The sequence below is a fragment of the Triturus cristatus genome, chromosome 7 (assembly GCF_964204655.1).
Source record: "Triturus cristatus chromosome 7, aTriCri1.1, whole genome shotgun sequence".
In the NCBI taxonomy this organism is placed as follows: domain Eukaryota; kingdom Metazoa; phylum Chordata; class Amphibia; order Caudata; family Salamandridae; genus Triturus; species Triturus cristatus.
Genome location: NC_140590.1, coordinates 187,911,083 through 187,934,716, shown reverse-complemented (window position 1 = coordinate 187,934,716; position 23,634 = coordinate 187,911,083). Strand labels below are relative to the sequence as shown.

Below are 23,634 nucleotides of genomic sequence, written 5' to 3'. Positions count from 1 at the left end.
CAGGGCAGCTAGGACTGAAACAGACAAACAGATGATGCTGCAGCAGCAAGAAGGGGTTAGGACCTGAATGTTTACGGAAGAAGGCCTAGAGGTCAAGGGCGAGGACAAAGGTGCAAGTGCAGCCATAACTGTAGAGACGGCAAGAATCACTACATACATAGAGTGGTGCCAAGAATGCATTCTCGTAGACTGTGTCAATTTTAATCGCAGGTACAGGATTCACTATTTGTTGACTGATAAAAGGAGCAATAAACTTATTTTTGCAACTTTTCAGCTTTTTTCAAATGTAAGGGCCAAATAGACTTAACTATTTTACGATCACAAACACTGATTTGCAATACTGGAGTGTTTGCACCCGCCACGTAGGTTTTTCTTACGTATGAAACTTATTTTTGGACTCAGTAAACCCCTTAAAGTGGGTTTCTGAATGGTTACCGATTTGGGAAGGGGGAGTTGTTGCCGTCTGTTTCAAATAGTGAATCCCTACTAGGGTGCCGATTCCGATCGGGTAAAAAAAATTCCCGTACGACTCGTATCCATATATTTTTACGTACGAATCGTACAAGTCCCGTCCCACCGGTGAAGTATGATTCGTACGTGAAAAATACATACAAATCGCTTCGGGAAAACGTCTATGAGACGTACCCGGACAGTTTTACGTACAAATCGTAATACTGAAGTCCGAGCGCACAAATACGATCCGTACCACTCTTCCGAATACACAAGCGTATGGAAAACGTCCCGTACGGAGCGAACTCCGTACCACTCGTATCCGGGTAAACTTGTGCCCGGGATACGAGTCGTACAGCCCCCCCCTCTCTCCCTCTGCGTTTTCCGCACGTACCCCCGTATGTCAGCACTGTACCCCCGTATGTCAGCACCGTACCCCCCCCATGTCCGCACCGTACCCCAGCCCCGTACTTGGATGCACGGTACCCCAGCACCCTACCCCAGCCCCGTACTTGTTCGCACCGTACCCCAGCACCGTACCCCAGCCCTTTACTTGGACGCACCGTACCCCAGCCCCATACTTGTACGCACCGTACCCCAGCACCGTACCCCTGCCCTGTACTTGAACGCACTGTACCCCAGCCCCGTACTTGGACGAGCCGTACCCCTGCCCCGTACTTGTACGCACCGTACTCCAGCCCCGTACTTGTACGCACCATACCCCAGCACCGTACCCCAGCCCTGTACTTGGACGCACTGTACCCCAGCACTGTACCCCAGCCCCGTACTTGTACGCACCGTACCCCAGCCCCGTACTTGGATGCGCTGTACCCCAGCCCCGAACCCCGCCCTGTACTTGGATGCACCGTACCCCACCACTGTACCCCAGCCCCGTACTTGGACGTACCGTACCCCAGCACCGTACCCCAGCCCCGTACTTGTACACACCATACCCCAGCACCGTACTGCAGCCCCGTACTTGGATGCACCGTACCCCAGCACCGTACCCCAGCCCCATACTTGGACGCACCGTATCCCAGCACCGTCCCCCAGCATCGCGTATGTACGGACCTTACAACAACATTGCATATGCGAGCACGGTACAACAACATTGCGTATGTACGTACCTTACATACGCGAAAACGACTCGTTCTGAACCAGGACACTGAAAAACACTGACTGACACAGGATCAGGAAACAGAAGGCCAAGCTGCGCAGAGGAGACACACCCTCAGCAGGCGTTGACGGCCCGTTGGGGGGACCAACCTGCCCAAATACATACACAACCATGGACTTCATGCAGAATAGAGATTATAATCCATGAAGAACTGCGTGCATGTTGCCAAACTACACATAGACTCATATGCACAATCATTGACAACTATGCCATAGATGACGCATGCAAAGTGGCAAGAGACCTGCATTGACAGAGATGAGGCACTTTGGAGGGTGAGGAACACCTTTATTACTCAGGCTCACACTAAGGGAAATGCATCAATATGAACAGACTCAAAGGTCATTTGACTGAACATGTGGGACCTACGCTGGACACTAGGCCTGGGCGGTAAATTCCGTTCCGCTCGCGGAAGTTGCGGAATTTCGGAAATTTCGCGTTCCGCAGAGAACGCGAAATTGCCCAAAATTCTCATTTCCGCGACTTCGCGAAATTTTTTCTTGTTCGCGTTCTGAAAATGCATGTTCGCGAGATATTTCTCCCCGAGCACGCAAACAGCAACTGTGAACAGGAAAAAAGCATCGCGAACAAGCAATTCCGCGTGTTCGCGGAATTTCTGCATGTTCGCGGAGATTTTTTACCATTTCGCGGAGATTTGCGTAACGCGATTACGCAAATTCCGCCCACCCCTACTGGACACCCCCTTCACAACACGGATGTTGTAAATCCAAATGAACTGGCACACAAGTTAAGGGGATGAGCCAAACACCCCCTGCTTCACACGGAGAGGCTGCAATTCCCCATTGAGCCTGTTATGGGGATGTCCCACACTATGTCCACCCGTAGCATCCCGTATGTTTCAGAGGGAAGTTTTACACACATTGATGCCTTCATCAGAATCCAAAAACCATTACAGATGACTGTCAAGAAGGGTGACTATCAATTCATGGGAGTCATGCTACATGTTATGTGCCCCATGGTGAGTCTATATATATGCATGGTAACACAACATGCACAGGAGCAGGCCCCACACATTCCAAACACGTACCACACCCAAAATGCCTTGCTGCAATCCTTACCCAAAATGACATTTCCCCATGTCCGTGCATGGAACGCTGATTCAGCACACGTTGCAATACTCATGAGGAATAGCAGGAGGACAACGATGACACGAGCGGACAACATGCGTAAGAACCTTGGAATGACAGACACACAAGAAGTCAGCTAAAAGATTTTTCCCCGCATACATGGTCATTTACTCAACAGGAACAATGTTGTCCCCATGCTAATTTAAAAGAAAGTGTCTCAGCTAAAATGTGTGGAATTACATCATCACTCGAGTGACACATCAGAACACACATCTAAGTCACTTAGCATACAGTCAGCTGGACACACACATTGCAACACATGCCACACAAGGCTCCAAGTGTGCACACTCAGACCCAGTGACTCACCATTATGGGAAGAAGTTACGTATGAGCTGACTCCGGATATCCTCCTCCTCCTCCTCCTCCTCCTCCTCCTCCTCACTTGCCTCGTGACCAAGCCCTTCATCCTCCACGGGTGGATGTTCCTGCTCATGCTGCTCCAGGATGAGTGGCACTGCCTTCTCCACTGCCATGTTGTGCAGCATGCAGCACACAAGGAACATTTTGCAGACCTTTGCCGGTGCATATGGGAGGGACCTGCCTGTCTTATGAAGGCACCTGAATCGGCTCTTCAGGAGGCCAAACGTCCTCTCAATCACTCGCCTGGTCTGCTCGTGTGCATTGTTGTACCGGTGATCTGCAGCTGATCTTGGGTTGCAGAGAGGCGTCATCAGCCATCGCATGTTGGGATAGCCAGAGTCCCCTACATGGAAACATCATGTAAATAAGTGGGTCAGGAGATGCCGTAAGGGCCAAAGTACCGCAACACACAGGACAAACAGAGTATACCCACCAACAAGACATGCTCGTTCGTTGTGCAGCCGCAGCATTATTTGTGGCACCCTGCTACGCCTCATGATGTAGGCATTGTGTGCTGACCCTGGAAAACGTGCACAGACATGGGAAATCAGCATGTTAGCAAGACACACCACAAGGGCATTTATAGAGTGGTAATGTTTACGGTTGCAATAGGCTACCTCCTGTGCCTGTGGTGGTACCAAAGCCACATCTGTCCCATCAATGGACCCAATGACATGGGGCATCCCTCCCAGGGCATACAAATCACCCTTGACACCTGTCAACTCCTCAGGAGTCGGAAAATGGATGAATTCATCAAGGTGCTCCAACATGGCTGCCAAAACATCATGCAGGACACGGCTGAACATTGTCTGTGACATGCCACCAACATCAGCTATGGTGAATTGAAACATACCTGTGGCAAAAAAATGTAGGGCTGCCATCACCTTCATCTTGGGGGTTAGCGCAGTAGGATACCTGTGTCGCGGTTGGAGGTGTGGTACCACCTTGGCGGCCAAGTCCTCAATCAACTGTTGAGTGAATCTGTAACGTCGGATGCAGGCACGTTCCCTCATGGCACCCAAGTCTGGCATTGGTCGGGGGACAGGCGTTGCCCTGCAAAAAATTGTAATGAATAACAAAGATTGAGAGCATAACAGCACCAATGTCAATGAACGGAGCACATGCTCAACTGCTACTAGACATCTGCTAAATACAGAGTCTGGTCTGTGCAATACATCCAGGACACGTATTCCAGCTTGGTGATGCTCCTACGAAAAGCCAGATACACCCGTTGATTGGCAAGTCTACATCACATGCCCTGAAACGAGCTGGGGGCCAGTCTGACTGAACAGCCAGAGACATCACAGGAGTGACATACATCCACATAGCTGCATTTGAAGGATGTCATCTGATACAGACAGCTGACGGCAAGCTAGACGCACAGGTCACATGGAATGTCAAATGTACAGATCACACACATTGCGATGGAGGGGTACACGTGAAAACAGAAAACACAGACATTGAGACGACGCAGATATGTCCTCATGTCAAAATATCATGTTCGATGCATACAGACACTGCTTACGTGGGAATCCACATGTGGCATGGTGTGCGTAGATGTGTGCCATGCCCATCTCCACACAGACACATGTTGGATGCAGCAACATCAGATGTAGTTGACGGAACACCAACAGCAAGCTCATGGGAACACATGACACACACATGACATAGTCACATCGGGGCACGCTGATCGTTAAATGTCAGTTGTTAGTGTCCCTGTCCCTGGCATCAGGGGACAGTTTCGGGTGGTGGTGACTGTGCCATACCAGTGATGCTGTGCTTGACACGTTTGTACTACAGGCACACATGTGCAAAGTGTGAAGGGGAAGTGTGCCACATAGTGCCCCATCACACATGACATTTGTACACAGGTCATCACACATCAATTGTGCAACTACATGAGGAGACATGTGCAATATCACTGCCTGACACACCTAGGCCCTGCACATGAAAGTCTGCAATGACAATGACTTGATGTACAGCCTTGTGTGAGTCTGAGACCTCCATTACTTTCGTGTGCGCCTCCTATCACCAGTGTAAGCGTGTGAAACGCCCCGTACACACGCTCTGAGAGCGTGTGTACGGTCCGTATCACTGTAGTAGTGGTGCCGTAGGAGTACGCGTGTGTGTACGTCCGTACCACGTGTATTCCTACGGCACCACTACTATAGTTATACGGACCATACACACGCTCTGAGGGCGTTTGTACAGTCCGTATCACTATAGTTGTGGTGCCGTAGGAGTACGCGTGGTATGGACTGTACACACACGTGTACTCCTACGGCACCACTACTATAGTGATACGGACCGTACACACGCTCTGAGGGCGTGTGGACGGTCCGTATCACTATAGTTATGGTGCCGTAGGAGTACGCATGGTACGGACCGTATACACGTCGTGTGTACGGTAGGCCTGGGCCAAAATTCCGTTCCGTTCGTGGAAATTGCGATGATTTGGCATTTTCGCGTTCCGCGGAAAGCGCGAAAATGTCAAAATTTCCGCATTCCGCAGCTTAGCGATAATTTGTTTCATGCTCGCGCTGTAAAATAATACATTCTCGCGTGCGTGCGATCGCCTTACCTGAATCCCCGCGTTCACCGACAAGTTTTCCCGATCCGGTCGCGTTCTCCACGAGATGTTGGATTGTTGGTAGCCATTTGCGCTGACTCGCAACAGTTCGCGCCCGCAGTAACGTCATGCGTCGCGCGATCACGTCTTTCTTCTCGCGATCATGCACCGCGAGACAAGTGAAAACAAGATGGTCGCGCCCGCGAGCAACCGCATGGGTAAGTTGTCGAGCCGCGACCACGCAAAAAATACCGCGAACGGGCGGGAAAAAAACTTCCGCATCTTCGCGATATTTCCGCGTGTTTGCGGAGATTTTTAACATTTTCGCGATAATTTGAGAAAGTGAATTTCGCAAATTCCGCCCACCCCTAGTGTACGGTCCGTATCACCATAGTAGTGGTGCCGTAGGAGTACACGTGTGTGTACGGTCCGTACCACGCGTACTCCTACGGCACCACAACTATAGTGATACGGACCGTACACACACTCTGAGGGCGTGTGTACGGTCCGTATCACTATTGTAGTGGTGCCGTACGTGTACGGGTACGCGTGAAACGCACCGTACATGTTTTTTGGAATAAAAAATTACATAGGGGACAAGTATTAGGCCCAAAATGCATGCTGGTTGTCATGGATACAGAGATTTCAGTTGCAATGTGGCCATCATGTGGGCTGGAAAAGTCAGTTGGCCCAAAAAATTACAATGTTGCAAAGTGGGGTTTGCCTTGCTATGATGCTCAAAATTTGAACCATGAAAATTTGTGTCATTGGTGTATGTTTAAAGGGATTGGAGGAAATGTAGGATGCAAATGAGTCTGACCAATCACTCTGTACTCCTGTAAATGAAAGACCCCAGCAAAACAGATATAAGTCAGCCAGAACCCATGATAGCGCACTTGCCTGCACAACTTTCCTGTCGGCAACACTGCTGCTGTCTGTGCTTCCTCTGGCACCATGTCAAGGTCTGTGGAGAGGGCCCAGCCATTCACACTTGAGGAGAATGAGGCATTGCTGAATGTCCTCCTCCCACAGTACCCCAGCTTGTATGGGAGACCAGGGGAGCAGGTGAGTGCTGACTCCACTACCTTTGACTGTGCACCTTTTTTCTGACTGTCACTTCTGGCATTGCGTCCAGGTGTGACAGACATGCAATGTTGTTTAGAGTGGGTCCCAGGGGGGGAAAGCCTTATGTCTCTCATGCAGAGCATGATGTAGTTCATGTGTGCACTCCTCACTTGCATTGTGCTTACTGTGACATTCACTGCATAGTCCATGATACATTCAGCCTGGCAAATCCTTTGTGGTATTTTAGGTCTATTGTCCTGAGGTGATTCAGTGGTCTTCCCGGTGTGACAGGTGACTGTACCCACAGATGTGTGTGAGTTGAGTGGAGATGTGGTGTGATTGTCCAAGTGATGTGTACGCCCCCTGGACATTGATGTGTGTGAATGTTCCTTGTCATGTGGGTGAGTGTCTATGTGAAGTGTTGCACCACAGCTGCATGGAGGAGGCAACAGCTCTACCCATCTGATGTGAGAAGTAAGCCGTGCTGTGTGTCTGACTTGCTGAGCTAGCCCGACACCTGTGACACCCCACAGGCAAGTGGCACATGTGCAGAGTGAGGTTTGTATCCGCTGTTGCCAATGGAAGGTGATTGATCTGTGCCTGTGTGTGTCTGTGTACTCTGCTGAGGTTGCGTCAGTGGCCTGGGGCATGTAACTGCTTTGAGGTGCTGTCCATCAGCCTGGTGTTGCATGTGATGCACAGTGTGTGCCATGATCAGGGAGTGTGTCGCACCCCTCATGCCACCTGTGTACTTTCAATGCCATGTAGTGCATTGGGGCTTCCACAGAGGCCAATGTCCATATGATAAAGATGCAATTCCTTGGCAGCATCCTATGCCCTGTTCAACATATCAAAGATGTTCAAATGTGTGTCTCTGTGACATGGAGCATGTGTAGTGATGTTGTCGCACTTTGTCATCCTCACAGGTAACTGCCTACGAGAAGGGGATGATCTGGAAGCGGGTCGTCAGGGCCGTGAGATCGGCGGGGGATCGCAGTCGGCGCCTAGCCCAAGTCAGAAAACGGTGGCAGGACATCCGGTGATGGACCCGGCGGATTGCCCGGGTCCAGCTGGAGCTCTTACCTCCACGCCCCCATGGCGGGCGCCGATGCCTGACCCCCCACATGACGCGTGTCCTGGCGGTGGTCTTCCCTGACCTGGATAGGCAGTTATAGGAGAGACAGCAGCAAGGAGGGGGTAGGTACATGTGTGGTTGTTGGGTTGTGTATCACCAGCTTTTGGAAGTGCTCTGTCGCCTGGATACACTGCCAGGGTTTATATGTGCAGTGCATATTCTGTTCCCCAAAGTCAACCTGTGCTCTTATTCATCCCTTCCCCTCCTTGACATGTGTTCCCTGGTCTGTGTGTAATCACTATTGCACATGGTCATCCAGGCTGCCATTTAATCCAAGTGCACATTGCTTTCTGCATCATGTGTGAGGGTGGTCTGTGACATGTGTTGGTACCTTGCCTGTGCCCTGTCCTGTTCACTCAGTTGGGGGTCCATATTTGTTGGCACTGATGATGAGTCTCAACATAGGAGTGTGAGGTTTCAAATGAACACACTTGCAGCATGCATGACCGTGTTGTGGCCTCAGACATGATGTGCATGTGTGGGAGATATGCATTGTGCCAGGATGGTTGCTCATGTTACAGTCAGATCATTCCAGGAACAAGGAGCAGTGTGCCCACTACAATCCCCTGAGACACCCTTGCCTCGTAATCATGTGTGTCATCCAACACTGTGCCCATTCTCTGTGTGTTCAGCATAGGTTGGCCTCTGTGGCATTGTTCCCTTGCCTCATTTGTATTTATCCAAAGTGTGCTATATGTGTCCACTGGACAGGGAGACCTCATTTGGCTTGTGCATACTCACACTGGGTAGTGCCTGTGTGTCTATTCACAACTATCTGTTGATGGTTGTTTGTCACAAATATGTGTTGGCAGCCTCACGAGGTGATGTGGAGTACATTTGGGAATTCTTGCTGCACATTTTTGTAAACCCTGATTAAGAGGTGTCACTTCTTGATCTGTCTCAATCACATTGTCTCAGGTATGGGGGTTTGTGCGGGCGAGGCCTACATGGCCAAACCTTATGTCTCCTTGCCAGGTCTGACCTGTGTGCGATAATTGGCTGGACAGAGACTCAACGTGCAGTGACCCAGTCATGTTGTGCAGGGTTTAATGTTTGTGCTTTGCAGAATGTGTCAATATTTTAAATACATGGTTCCTGCTCATACATTTTTGGCACCAGTGCGTGGTCCAGATGCTACGTAGTTTTGTCTTTGTGTGCTGACATCTGTGTGGACATTCTGGCTTGCCATGAGGGTGTCTCCTCAGTGCAAGTATGCCTTTTTACAACACAATTGCAGGCCCATTAGCTTATGCATTGTCCTGTGTTTGGACACGTGTGCCACTCCACATGACAGGCAGTGGGTCAGATGTGTTGCCAACTGTCTCATCAGGGAACGGATGGCCATGTGACAACTGGCATAATTCAAGTTGTTAGTCAAAAAGTATTGTACCTTGGCGCTCACTACACTTGTCAACATGTCTTCATGTTTTAAATGCTTTAGCTTGATGTTTTGTTGTGAAGAACAATAATGTGCCTGCATGACAGATGTCTCCCAAGGAAGTGCACAAGAAACCACCTTTACACTTTCAGGGAACACGCTGGCACATTTTAAAGAAAGACACTGTTCTAATAAGACTGTTTTTCAGATTATACATATACATGTTCCCACAGTGTTGTGGAATTTGGGTAAGTCCTTGGTTGTTGGTGATACCAACTTACGAGTATCAAGTCATCCAGACCTCCGTGGGCCCATGTATATGTACTTTCTGCAACACCATTTCTTTCTAACAGTAGCTTCTTTAAATAAGGCTGCCAGCTTATACAATTACTGGGTAAATGTAGTTTTGTGTGCACCTCCTTGGGAGACATCTTTTATACAGGCACATGTGTGTTCTGTTCACAAAATGGCACTTTCCCACATTCTAAACATGTCGATTGTGTAAAGTAGTGTGATTCCCAAGGGAACACAATGTATTAAGTTTTGGGTTCCAAAGTACTTACAGGGCTCTGAGTGTGGGGACACCTTTAGTATTGAGGTCTGTTATTTAGCCTTGGGTGCACCAATACTGTTTCTTTCCGGGTAAACAAGAGGTGGCATGACTTCATTGCATTGCTGTGCTCAACTGTTCCCAGACACTAGCTTCTCAGTATATTTCTCATTCAAATTTTTTGCTGGTGTGTCCTATTTTTCCTTGTGTCCAAGTGGCATGGTGGGTCAACCAACTGGGGAGTACAGGGCTTACATATGTGCGGAGTAATCTAGATGTTACTCATGATGCATTGCCTCATATGCACTGTGACCTATTTTTTTTGTACTCATGTGTCAGATGTAAACAGGTGACTGATTTTTTTCTGTATCTTCACCTTGCCCACAGCATCATCGGAGGAAACTGAGGGAGACACCTGCACGGACCTGGAGGAGGGATCCAGCACCAGTGCCACCAGTGCTGGCGAGTCTGCGGGAGCCAGTGGCAAGGAGGGCGAGGGGAGTCAGTCGGAGGACCTGTCTGGTGGCGAGCCCAACTATGATGCAGACGGGTCCGAGGCTGACCTCATCGAGGGGGCGGAGGCTGCTACAACACCTGGCAGCAGCCCAACAGCCCTACCAGTTGCTCCGGTCCCTTCTGTCCATGCAGGGCACCACCATGTCTCCTTCGGGACAGGCACCGCACCCCCTGCCCCTGTCACCCCTGCTGCCCTCACTGCAGAGTCTGTGGACATACAGTGGCAGTTGCATGTTGGGCAGACATCGCTGCTGAATGTCCTCCATGGCCACACCACACTGCTGACACAGATGGTGTCGTTCATGGAGGGCGTGTCAGCAACGATGTCTGACCAACGGATGTTTCTGCGGTCCATGGACTCTTCACTGACTGCAGCAGTGAGTCTCCTGCAGCGCTCCGTCCCCCCCACCCCAGCCCCATCCACACTTCCTACTCCCATACCTGTTCCATGCACACCCAGACATTCCCAAGCATGCACCCCACCAGACACAGGCAGCACACCACCAAGTAAGGGCAAGCACACACCTCCTGGCACGCACACTCAGGGGGATGTAGGCACACCCACTGGGTCTGGGGCAAACAGACATACACGCAGCCACAGTCTGAGTCCGCATGCCTCACAACCCAGTCCCTCCAAAAGCACTCCCCTTGGCTCCCCTGCCAATCTGTCACAAAAAGAAAGCTACATGGCTGGGCTGGCCCTCAGCCCCACTGTGACACCACCCCGCAAGCGGGCGAGGTCCATGTCCACCCACTCCCCCAAGAGCACTGCACCCCATCCCTCGGACCCCCCCCCTCCGTTGTGCCTGGGGTTTCTCACGGTGCGGGGGTTACTCTGCATGCCCTGGCAGAAGTGTGCAGCGCCGAGCTCACCTCCACCTTTGGCACTGCCCTACCCCCTGTGGTGGAGACATCCACCCCTGCACCCACCACACCTACCCTTACACCTCCTGTCCCTGCGGTGCCTGGTCTTTCCCCTCATGATGCCCCCCCGGTCGACGAACCTGAGGGTTCCACTGTGCAGGCAAGCTAGGGGAGACGCGTGCCCATGTGTCCCCCCAAGGACTTCTATTATGGACTGGCCATTGGCCTTTGTATATAGTGTTATTTACGAATTTTTGTTTTATGCTGAATAAAGCATTTTCTTTTTACTTTGAACACTATTGCATTTCTGGTATTGATGTTGGTGCTGAGGCTCCAGGAGTTGGTGTTGTGGTAATGTGTTATGGTTCTGAGAAATGTTCTAGTCTGATGGTCATGAGGTGGACCATGGTATCTGCGTGCCATCACAAGGTCTCTGCAAAGAATCTTTGGTAGTGTGTGTTATTTTGGTTTTGAGACATTGTCCCAAGGAGTGTTCCTTCCTCTGTGGCACCTGACATCTTCCCTGCAAAGAGTTGCACAATTGTTGTGCTGACCTGTGTCTACATTTCCTTTCTTGGTGACGGATCCCTTTAACTATAGCCATGCCTGCTCAGCAATGTCTCCGGCTGCATCGTCTGTGCCATCCTTGCTAGTCACTGTACTTGTGTATTGAGTATGTTGAAATGCCTTCATGGAGAAATACTTCCTTTTCAGCACTATGCATGTGTGTAATCCCAGCCTAGCACACATATGGTACTTGTTCTGCAGGGTATTTGGGCACCTGACTCACAATTGTGGGCATTGTATCTCTGGGAACTCCACCCTATTCCTTCCATGAGAGACAACATCTTGGTGGCTGTCCCAGCACCTGTACATTCCTATCAGTCCTGGGATGTGCGTGACAGTGTGTGTTCCCTTTGGCTCTCTTAGTTTAGTGGGCAGTGACATGACTATACAGTCTTGTGGCATGATCTCAGTGTGTGTATTGTGCTACATCCGCCAGGGGTGGGTATGCATGTGTTATTTGTCCTCACACCCACATGTGGTGTGTCATGCAGTGGGGGAAAGACATCCATCCTCCTGGAAGTAGGACACTGCTGTCAGTGATGTGTTGTTATGGCACTATCATCATAGTCAAAATTTAGGGATGCGTACATACACCCATGGAGTTGTGGTCATCTGATAATGATGTACACACCCCCATGTCTCTGTCCACTGCTGGTAGTAAAATGCACCCACCCCCATGGCTCTGTCCACTGCTGGGAGTCCTCTGCACCCACCCCTCATACTGCAGGCCACTGCTGGGAGTCATATATACCCACCCCTCACATGTCTGTCCACTGCTGGTGGTGATATGCACCCACCACCATGTCTCTGTCCACTGCTGGGAGTGATATGCACCCACCCCCATGTCTCTGTCCACTGCTGGTATTCCTCTGCACCCACCCACATATGTATGTCCACTGCTGGGAGTGATATGCACCCACCCCCATGTTTCTGTCCACTGCTGGTATTCCTCTGCATCCACCCCCATGTCTCTGTCCACTGCTGGTAGTGATATGCACCCACCCCCATGGCTCTGTCCACTGCTGGGAGTGATATGCTCCCACCCCCATGTCTCTGTACACTGCTGGGAGTCCTCTGCACCCACCCCTCACATGTCTGTCCACTGCTGGGAATCCTATGCAGCCATCCACCCACCCACCCGCCCCCTTGGTGCAGTACACTGCTGTCCTGGGCCTACACACACCCCAATATAAAGGTAATATGCTGCACCAGGCCGTAAGCCAACATTCGTGGCGTGTGTACGCCTTGTATCCCACATGTACTGGTGCCGTAGGGGTACGTGTGATACGGACAGTACCCCCGCATTCATAGGGTGTCTACGGTCCATACCACGCATACCCCTACGGCCCCAATCCAATAGTGATACAGCCCGTACCCACGCTATGAATGTGTGGGTACGGTCCGTATCACTATAGTAGTGGTGCCGTAGGAGTACGCGTGGTACGGCACCACTACAATCGTGATACACACCGTACACATGCTCTGAGAGCGTGTGTATGGTCCGTACCACACGTACCCCTACGGCACCACTACAAAAGTGATACGGACCGTACACACTCTCTCAGAGCGTGTGTACGGGCTGTACCACGCGTACCCCTATGGCACACCTACAATCATGATACGCACCGTACACACGCTCTGAGAGCGTGTGTACGGTCCGTACCACGCGTACTCCTACGGCACCACTACAATCGTGATACGCACCGTACACACACTCTGAGAGCATGTGTACGGTCAGTATCACTATAGTAGTGGTGCCGTAGGAGTACGTGTGGTATGGACCGTAACACACACACGTACTCCTACAGCACCACTACAATAGTGATACGGACCGTACACACGCTATGGATGTGTGAGTACGGTGCGTATCACTATTGTAGTGTTGCCGTAGGGGTACGCGTACACGTCTACTTCCGTTGTTGCGGTACGCAGGGATTGGTGGACACACCCCCCGAAGTGACCATACCCTGGAGGTAATGTATGTCCTCAATATTGTAGGTTTTAATTTGGGTAGGGGGTATGTTTCCTGCCCCTCACCCCCCCTTGACCCCTGGGTGTTGTTCTCACCTTCTGCGGCGTGTGCGTCGGGTTCGGTGCACCAGGTCGTAGGCTAAGAGGGCCGGGATGACACGTAGGATGGGGTCCATGTCTGTCCGTCGCGTACTGGGGCTCCGTTTTCGCGTTGGACTCAGGTTTCCGGGGTTTTTTAGCTGCCGTAAAAAAATAGCTGTGCGGAATGACGTAGGGAAGAATCGTACTTGCTGGTCCGTAAAACGCTGCCTGACTCCATACGGACGTCACGTACGTGCTGTCCAGGATCAGAATAGTAGGTATTTTTTAGCCGTACGGTGTTTTTTAAGAATCGTACGGAAATGGTATTTCTGTACGAATCGTATTTGCTGGATTGTACGGTGGATTTCCCGGGTACGAGTCGTACGGAGAATATGCTCCGTACGACGATTCGTACCCGGGTTTTACAGGATTGGAATCGGCACCTAGATGTTTATCAATGGTTTGTAATCAGAATTATAACTGATAACTGTCCAAAGGTTAGAATTTCATTTTTGAAACTTGTAAAAAAAATGGATAAGGGTTAAATGGCTATTATTGATACGTTAGTTTAAAAATATGGGCATAGATTTTCAAAAGAAGTAATGAAACTCAGTGAAGCGTGTAAAGATGCTCTGCTGTATTGAGTGAAATGGAGAGAGCAGAACTGCTCCATATCCACTAAGATCAGTGGCTCTTCTACCCTTGCCCTAGATTTTCGTACTTTGGGCAGCCATGCCCCAAGAGACTCCCTTGTGCCATAGTGCAAGAGTGTCTGTGTTTTCTAACGCATAGGTTTTGTACTAGCAGTACAAAACCTGTGATTTAAGGGTTTTCCTACTTTGCATTTGTGCTGTATTAGTGAGAAAATAAGGAAAAAGTAACTCCTTCGCTGCAAGATATATGGGGGCTGATGAGGATGGCGGGCGCCTAGTGGTGCTGGGACCGGCCGCCAGTGGTGCGGTGGTCCCACACAGGCAATTAGGTTGCCACTGCCACCGTGGTGGTGGCATCCTCTATTCCCAGCATTGTGGCGGGCGGGGCTCACAGCACCGTAACGTCGGATGGCTCCCGGCGCCTGACGCATGCAAAGGGTTCAGACATTACTCCTCATTATGCTGTCAAGTAAAGTTGATGTGCTGTCTTGCATCAACAGGAGAAAGTAGAACAGCACCCTAAATAGGAAGATGTGGTGCTGTCCTGCTACCTCCCTGCACTTGTGCACTTTTGACTGGCATACTCCAATGCAGAGGCTCTTGCACCATAGAGCAAGGGTGTCTGCATTTTGTAATGTATATTTTTTGTACAGGAAGGAGTATCTTCCTGTCCGAAAAACTATACTTTAAAGCATTTCCCTCTTTTTATTTGTGCTGTAGAATGCTGCACATATGCAAAGAGGGAATTATTAAGGAGGCAGAAGGATTTTGCTCAATTTAGTCTAAATTTCTTTCTAGAAAGAGATTTGCGTCAAATCCTGTTTCTAAAGAATTGTTTCACACCGATGCAAAATCATTGTAAACACAAGCATTTTTATATAGCGGATTGACTAGCACTGATGGTTTGATTAGTTTAAGATGGAGAACGTGAGTTTTTCCTTCTTATTACGTCACCGATTAACCATTAACTTGAATCATGTACTTTTCATTGCAGGAAGCACTACTGAACTTGTCACTACAACAGCTCCCCCAGGTAGGTTATTGTAAGTGCGTAATGACTGTCAGGAGTTAATGTACACCATCACAAATGATGTTTAATCTTACAAGCCCAATGAAAACATGATTTGTCATCAGGAAAGTAGAAGTTGGAGGTGGTGTATTCATCAACATAACTTTCAGATTTTGATTCAGATGCTAGCTTTCCACAGAAATGTCATATAATACTGTTTTGTGGAGTCTCCATTTCAATCTCAGAGATTGAGATGGGTCTGACTAGCCCTGCCACACTGCCTTACCCTTTGCTCTGCCCTCCAGTCAGGCTCGATGCTTTCAGACACTGCTATTCACTCCACTGCTGATTCTGTGCTCCCCAGCCTTGCACCTGCTTTTCCTTCACTTATTTTGCTCTCTACTCCTTTACTCGCACCTCCTATCCCCTTTGCTCATTTCTTTATGTTTTGCCTCCCTTCCACCTGTACCAATTTGCCTCTTTAGGGGTTATGACTTTCGCTTGACCTTCTTTTGCCTCTCCTTTCACACTTTTTGCCGCCTTTTCCTCTCTCTCAATCAATCAATCAATCAATCATTAAATTGTAGAGCTCACTAATCACCTGTGAGGGCCTCAAGGCGCTGAGAGGGGGGGGGGGGCAGCTACTGCTCAAACAGCCAGGTATTGAGAAGTCTTCTGCAGGTCAGTAGGTCCTACGTCTGTCGCAGCTGTGTGGGGAGGGTGTTCCATGTCTTGGCTGCGATGTAGGAGAAGGATCTGCTGCTGGCGGAGGACCTGTGGATGTGTGGGACTGTGGCGAGGGCGAGGTTGGCGGAGCAAAGCTGGCAGTTCGGGATGTAGAAGGTGAGATGCTTGTTGATGTATGCTGGTACGGCATTGTATAGTGCTTTGTGGGCATGGGTTAGGAGCTTGAAGGTGATTCTCTTCTTGACTGGGAGCCAGTGCAGGTCTTTCAGGTGGGCAGTGATGTGGGTGTTGCGGGGTATGTCGAGGATGAGGCGTACAGAGGAGTTCTGTATGCGTTGGAGTCTCTTCTGGAGTTTGGCCATGGTTCCTGCATAGAGGGCATTGCCATAGTCTAGCCTGCTGCTGACGAGGAACTGTGTGACCATCCTTCTGGTTCCGGTGGGGATCCATCTGTAGATCTTGCAGAGCATGCGGAGGGTGCTGAAGCAGGAGGAGGAGACGGCGTTGACTTGCTGGGTGATTGAGAGCAATGAGTACAGGATGAACCTCAGGTTTTGTGCATGGTCGGTGGGTGTGGGTGTGGCTCCCAGGGTGGCTGGCCACCAAGAATCGTCCCAGTCGGAGGGGGTGGGGCCAAGGATGAGGACCTCCGTCTTGTCTGAGTTCAGTTTCAGGTGGCTGGTCTGCATCCAGCTGGCGATGGCCTTCATTCCTTCGTGGAGGTTGGTTTTGGCGGGGCGGGGTTTTTGGTGAGTGAGAGGATAAGTTGAGTGTCGTCGGCGTAGGAGACAATGTTGAGGTTGTGCGAGCGGACGATGCTGGCGAGCGGTGCCATGTAGACGTTGAATAGGGTAGGGCTGAGGGATGATCCTTGGGGCACACCGAGATGATCCTGGTGGCTTAGACACGGAAAGGCAGGAGGCGGACCCTCTAGGTTCTTTTGGTGAGGAAGGATGTGATCCAGTCCAGGGCTTTATCGCGTATTCCAGCATTGTGTAGGCGTGTGCGTAGGATAAGGTGGCAGACGGTGCCGAAGGTGGCCGAGAGGTCCAGGAGGATGAGGGCCGCAGTTTCGCCATTGTCCGGTAGGGTTCTGATGTCATCTGTGGCAGCGATGAGGGCGGTTTCGGTGCTGTGATTGCTGCGGAAACCGGATTGGGACGGGTCCATGATGTTGTTCTCCTTAAGGAAGTGGGTCAGTTGCCTGTTGACAATCTTTTTGATGACTTTCGCCGGGAATGGAAGAAGGGAGATGGGCCGGAAGTTCTTGAGGTCCTTTGGGTCTGCTGTGGATTTTTTGAGTAGGGCGTTGATCTTGGCATGCTTCCAGATTTCCGGGAAGGTGGCGTATCGGAGGAGCTGTTGATGATCTTCTGAAGTTGGGGTGCGGTGAGGCGGTTTGCTTTGTTGAAGATGTGGTGAGGGCAGGGGTCGGTGGGTGAGCCGGAGTGGATGGTGTTCATGGTCTTGATGGTGTCGTCGTCGTTGACGTGGGTCCGGGTGAGCAAGTGGTTGGTGAGGCTGGGGGGTGGTGGTTCTGCAGTGTTGGCGGCTGTAGTGAGGGTCTGGTATTTGAAGCTGTCGTGGTTGTCTGCGATCTTGCAGTGAAAGAAGGTGGCGACCCTTGACCCCATCAGGTAGGGCGCTCCCCCTCCGCACAGTACCGCCTGTGTGTCCCTGCCCCAGCTGTCGCTGCTGCTGAGGAAGTTCGAGGACCTCCACCACCCACAGGCTACCACCTGCGCCTCATCCCTGGTGGCCAATGGTAGGCCGTAGGTTTGTTCATCTTCCGCTCTATTGTTTTATTGTATTGCCTGTATTTCATTGTTGTGTCTGTGACTGCTGTTGTTCTGTCTTTCCCAGCTGCCTGTTTGTGGTCCGTGCCCGTTTTCCTCCCTCTGTTCCCCTCGCTGTCCCCGTGTCTCTGCCCGGTTTTTCCTTCTGTACCCCTCGCTGTCCCTGTGTCTCTGCATGGTTTTTGCTTCTGTACCCCTCACTGCCCCCATGCCTCTCCGCCCGTTTTTGCCTTCTGTTTCTCAGCTGCCCCTGTATTTCTGTGCAGTCTTGCCTTCTGTGACACTCATTTTTCCTGTATTTCTCTGCCCTTTTTGCCTTCTGTGACACTTGTTTTTCCTATATTTCTGCGCCCTCTTGCCCTCTGTGACACTCGTTTTCCCTTGTTTCTTGTGCCCTTTTGCCTTCTGTTCCCTTCATCGTCCCTCACCGCCCCGCCGCTGTGTCCTCTGCGGCCCTGCCCCTGACTGCCCACTGCCCATTCGCTTCCCCTGCATCCCACCTCCCAGCTGCTCCTCCCTCCCACCTCTCCATATATACCGGCCGCTGCGCGGCCGCGCCGCTGACATGCCAAAGTCGCGCCTAAGGCAAGCCCGCCTGCGCCCGTCCGCGCCTGGACCACGCCCAGCGCCAGAACCCCTGGTCTCCGCACCCGCCACGAGAACCACCACCACTACGACGCCACCACTCTGCACGCTCTCAACTCCGGACAGACCCACACCTTCTTCAAGGCCACCCCAAAACACACACACGGTCCCTTCACCTGCCAGAACTGCAGCTACACCAGCCTCAGAGCCAACGAACCACCCGCCAAGAAAGACTCAAACCACCTCCGATGCATACTACTGAACACCCGCTCCACACGCAAACACGCCGTCGAGCTCTGAGACCTGCTCAACACAACATCCCTGGACGTCGCCTTCCTGACAGAGACCTGGCTGAACGACTCCTCCTCACCTGACATCGCCATAGCCACCCCAGATGGCTACAAGATCACCCGCAGAGACTGCACCAACGGAGTCGGAGGAGGAATCGCCATCGTCCACAAGAACAGCATCAGGGTCTCGACTAGCACCGACGACACGCTCAGCACTGCCGAACACATGCACTTCCAGATCCACACAGACCCTAACTCCATCCTCAGAGGCACCCTCGTCTACCAACCACCCAGACCCCGTCCCCAGTTTCGCGACTCCATCAACGACTTCATCAGCATGCACTCCCTCACCTCCACCGACTACATCTTCCTCGGAGACCTAAACTTTCACCTTGAGAACAACGATGACAACAACTCCACAACCCTGATCAATAACCTTGCCAACCTCGGACTGAAGCAACTCGCCACAACGCCCACCCACTGCGCCGGCCACACGCTCGACCCCGTCTTCTCCTCAAGCCCGCACGTCTCCGTCAGCCACACCACCGAACTCCTCTGGACCAACCAGCGCTGCATTCACTTCGCCTTACAGAAACCCACACCACCGCACCCAACAGATCCCCCGCCGCTGCTGGAGCACCCACCGAACCCTCTAACGCCGACGACGCTGCCCACAGCCTCAGATGCTGGATCGAGGACTGCGCCAACACCCTCACCCGCTGAAGAACCCCCCCCCACAGAGACACCAGCAAGAGGACCAGCTGGTTCACCCCAGAACTCCTTGCCTCCAAGCAAGCCTGCCGGAAACTAGAGAAGGAATGGCACGGTGAACAAGCTCCAGACAGCCACGCAGCACACAAGGACGCCATCCGCAACCACCACCACCTCATCAGGGTGGCCAAGAGGATCTCCTTCAAAGACTGCCTCGACAACAATGCACACAATAGCAAGGAGCTCTTCAACATTGTGAAGGAACTCTCCAACCCCAGCTCCAACACCAAAGACATCCCACCGTCGCAAGCCCTGTGCGACTCCCTCACCACCTTCTTCCACCACAAGATAGCAGACATCCACGACAGCTTCAACACCCAAACAGCCCCAGCAGACAGCAACAGAACAGACCCACCGCACACCATCGACCATGACCCCCTGCTAGACTGGGCCAGCGTGAGCATCGATGACACCATCAAGACCATGAGCACAATCCACTCCGGCTCTCCGTCAGACCCATTCCCGCACCACGTCTTCAACAAAGCAAACAGCTCCATCGCACCCCACCTGTGCAACTTCATCAACCTCTCCCTCGAGACCATGACCTTCCCAGAGAGCTGGAAACACGCCGAGATAAACGCCCTACTCAAAAAACCTAAGGCAGACCCAGGAGACCTCAAGAACTTCTGTCCCATTTCTCTGCTCCCCTTCCCGGCGAAGGTCATCGAGAAAATCGTCAACAGACAGCTAACCCGATACCTCGAAGAAAACAGAATCTTGGACCCTTCCCAGTCAGGGTTCCGCAGCAACCACAGCACCGAGACTGCCCTCATTGCCATCACCGACGACATCAGGACCCTGCTGGACAATGGTGAGACCACAGCACTCATCCGCCTAGACCTCTCCGCCGCCTTCGACACCGTCTGCCACCGCACACTACGCGCACGCCTCCACGCTGCAGGGATCCGAGACAAGGCTCTGGAATGGACCACCACCTTCCTCTCCGGCAGAACACAGAATGTCCGCCTCCCCCATTCTGTTCCAAAGCCTCCGAGATCATCTGTGGCGTATCCCAGGGATCCTCCCTCAGCCCGACATTGTTCAACATTTACATGGCCCTGCTTGCACACGTCGCCCGACAGCACGACCTCAACATAATATCCTATGCAGACGACACTCAACTGATCCTCTCCCTCACCAAGGACCCCATCACCACCAAAGCCAACCTCCATGAAGGAATGAAGCCCGTCGCCGACTGGATGAAGATCAGCCGTCTGAAGCTGAACTCAGACAAGACGGAGGTCCTCATCCTCGGCTCCAACCCCTCAGCCTGGGACAACTCCTGGTAGCCGACAGCACTGGGGGCAGCCCCGACACCCACCTGGGAATCATCCTCGACTCAACGCTCTCAATGACCAAGCAAGTCAACGCTGTCTCCTCCACCTGCTTCAACACCCTCCGCATGCTCCGCAACATCTACAGATGGATCCCGACAAATACAAGAAAGACAGTCACCTAGGCCCTCATCAGCAGCAGACTCGACTACAGAAATGCCCTCTGCGCGGGAGCCTCGACCAGGCTCATCAAACGACTACAACGCATCCAAAACGCCTCGGCGTGACTGATCCTTGACGTACCATGACACAGCCACATCACCTCCCACTTGAGAAACCTGCACTGGCTCCCCGTCAACAAGAGGATATCCTTCAAGCTCCTCATCCACGCACACAAAGCATCCCACAAGACCGGCCCAGCCTACCTCAACAGACGGCTCTCCTTCTACATCCCCAACCGCCAGCTACGCTCCGCCGACCTCTCACTCACCACTGTCCCGCGCATCCGAAGAACAACCACCAGCGGGAGATCCTTCTCCCACCTCGCCGCCAAGACATGGAACACCCTCCCACTGAGCCTACGACAGACCCAAGACCTGCTGACCTTCAGGAGGATACTCAAGACCTGGCTGTTCAATCAGTAGTGCCCCCCCAGCGCCTTGAAACCCTCGCGGGTATGTTGTGCACTTTACAAATGATTGATTGATTGATAGGGAGTCGCATAGGTTTTGCGACTGCACATATACTACTTTCATTCTTATCCTGTTTACTCCATTATGATTTGCACATTCTTTTCGACTTTAATTCAGCCTCTCGCTGCTTTCTTTCTCCTTTCAGACTCTTTCAATCTCAGGCAGCCTTGTTGCCACCTCTTTTACTCGCAACACTCAATCAATCAATCAGGGTTCTTATAAAGCGTGACTAATCAACCTTAAGGCGCTCAAGGCACTGGGGGGTTGGAGGGGTTCTGCAGATCAGTCGAAAAGCCAGGTCTTGAGGTCCTTCCTTAATTGAGGCAGTGATGGTGATTGCCGGAGGTAGTGAGTTCCAGATCTTCACCGCGTGGTAGAAGGATCTTGCTTCCAGCCAATGTCTTGCAGATCCGGGGGGGAGAGGTGGTCAGGGTAACTCTGGCAGATGCGTTCTGGATGCGCTGTAATTTCTTCTAGAGTTTTTGCGCTCTTCCGGTGTTGAGTGCGTTGCTGTAGTCGAGCTTGCTGCTGACGAGCGCCTGGGTGACAGTTCTCCTGGACTCAGTGGGGATCCATTTGAAGGTATTTCAGAGTAGACAGAGCCTGCGGAAGCAAGAGGACTATACGGTGTTAATTTGGTAATTCATAGAGAACGAGGAGTCGAGGATGATGTTGAAGTTGCATGCATGGTCGGTGGGTGTTGGGGGTTCAGGGTGCTCCTGGCCACCAGAAGTTGGCCCAACCAGAGGGAGTGGAGCCCAGGATGAGGACTTCGGTTTTGTCAGAGTTACGTTTTAGGCAGCTCTCTTTCATCCAGGTGGCTACTGCCTTTATCCTGTTGTGGAAGTTACTCTTAGCGGATGTAGGTTTGTCTGTTCAGCTGTGTGTCGTCTACAAAGGAAATTATTTTGAGTCCATGGTTTCTGACAGGGCCATGTAGAAGTTTAAGAGGGGGGCTCAGGGAGGAGCTCTGGGGTACTCTGCAGCTGATCTCTGTAGGATTTGAACACCATGGTGGAAATTTGACTCTCTGGGTTCGGCCAGTGAGGAAGGAGTTGATCCACTTTATCACTTTGCCACAGATGCCGGTGTCATGGAGTCTCATGCAGAGGGTGCAGTGGGAGACAGTGTAGAAGGCTGCAGAGAGGTCCAGAAGGATGAGGGCTGAGGATTCGCCTCAGTCGAGGAGAGTGCGGATGTCGTCAGTTGCGGCAAGGAGTGCAGTCTCATGCTGTAGTTGCTCCTGAAGCCAGATTGGGAGGGGTCCAGGGTGTGATTTGTTTTGATGAATTCTGTGAGTTGGGCGTTGATTTCCTTCTTAATGACTTTGACTGGGAAGGGGAGCAGAGAGATGGGTCTATAGTTCATGAAGTCCGTCCGGTCAGCCTAGTATTAGTTTGGCAGGGGGGTTGAGCTCTCTGTATTTCAGTCTTCATCGAAGGTAGCAGAATCGATGGCGCAGTTGGTGGTGCAGCAGAGTTTGGTAGCAATGGCAGCGCCTGCTCAGTTGAAAATATGGTGTGGGCAGGAGTCTGAGGGAGCCCCAGATTGGATGTTTTTCATGATCCTTAGGGTGTTGGCGGCTGTGAGGGTGGTCCAGTTAGCAGTGTTTGCTGGGATCTGGAGCCTTGGAGTGCAATGGTTGTGCCTTAGGTGGGTGGGTCCTGGATTGCGAAGCTGTTGTAGATGTATAAAATCTTGCGGTGGCAAATGGTGGTGAGGTTGTCACAGGCATCTCTGTAGGAGGGGTGTATGTGGTGTCCATGCATGGTTTCACGAATTCTTTAACCAGGGTGAAGAGTTCTTTGGTGTTGTGTGCATTGCCATTGATGCGTTCCTATATGGCAGTTTTCTTGGTGGTTCTCATGAGGTGGTGGTGTGCTGTGACTTGCTCTTGAGGGCTGCATGGTCCGCCGAGGTCATGTTGCTCATCGCCACCCAACAAATCACTCATCTGCTCCTTCCCATCTTCCTCTCCTGCCTGCTGCTTTCTACGATTTTCCACTGCTCTCTCCTGTGGCACTGTGCTCCACCCACATCCACCAGGAT

General features: G+C 51.6%; 1 protein-coding gene across 6 annotated transcripts in view; it reads left to right on the top strand.

Annotated features, from left to right (window-relative positions):
- LOC146809182 (uncharacterized) overlaps nucleotides 1-23,634 on the top strand; it is a 516,937-nt gene that overhangs the window by 290,619 nt on the left and 202,684 nt on the right. For 5 of the 6 annotated variants that reach the window (XM_085616004.1, XM_085616003.1, XM_085616000.1 and 2 more), the window contains exon 8: nucleotides 15,476-15,514. The exons of the other annotated variant lie outside the window; for it this stretch is intronic. In XM_085616004.1, the coding sequence (XP_085472130.1) occupies nucleotides 15,476-15,514 (39 nt within the window). The remainder of the gene's footprint in view (nucleotides 1-15,475; nucleotides 15,515-23,634) is intronic. 6 annotated transcript variants of the gene reach the window in all.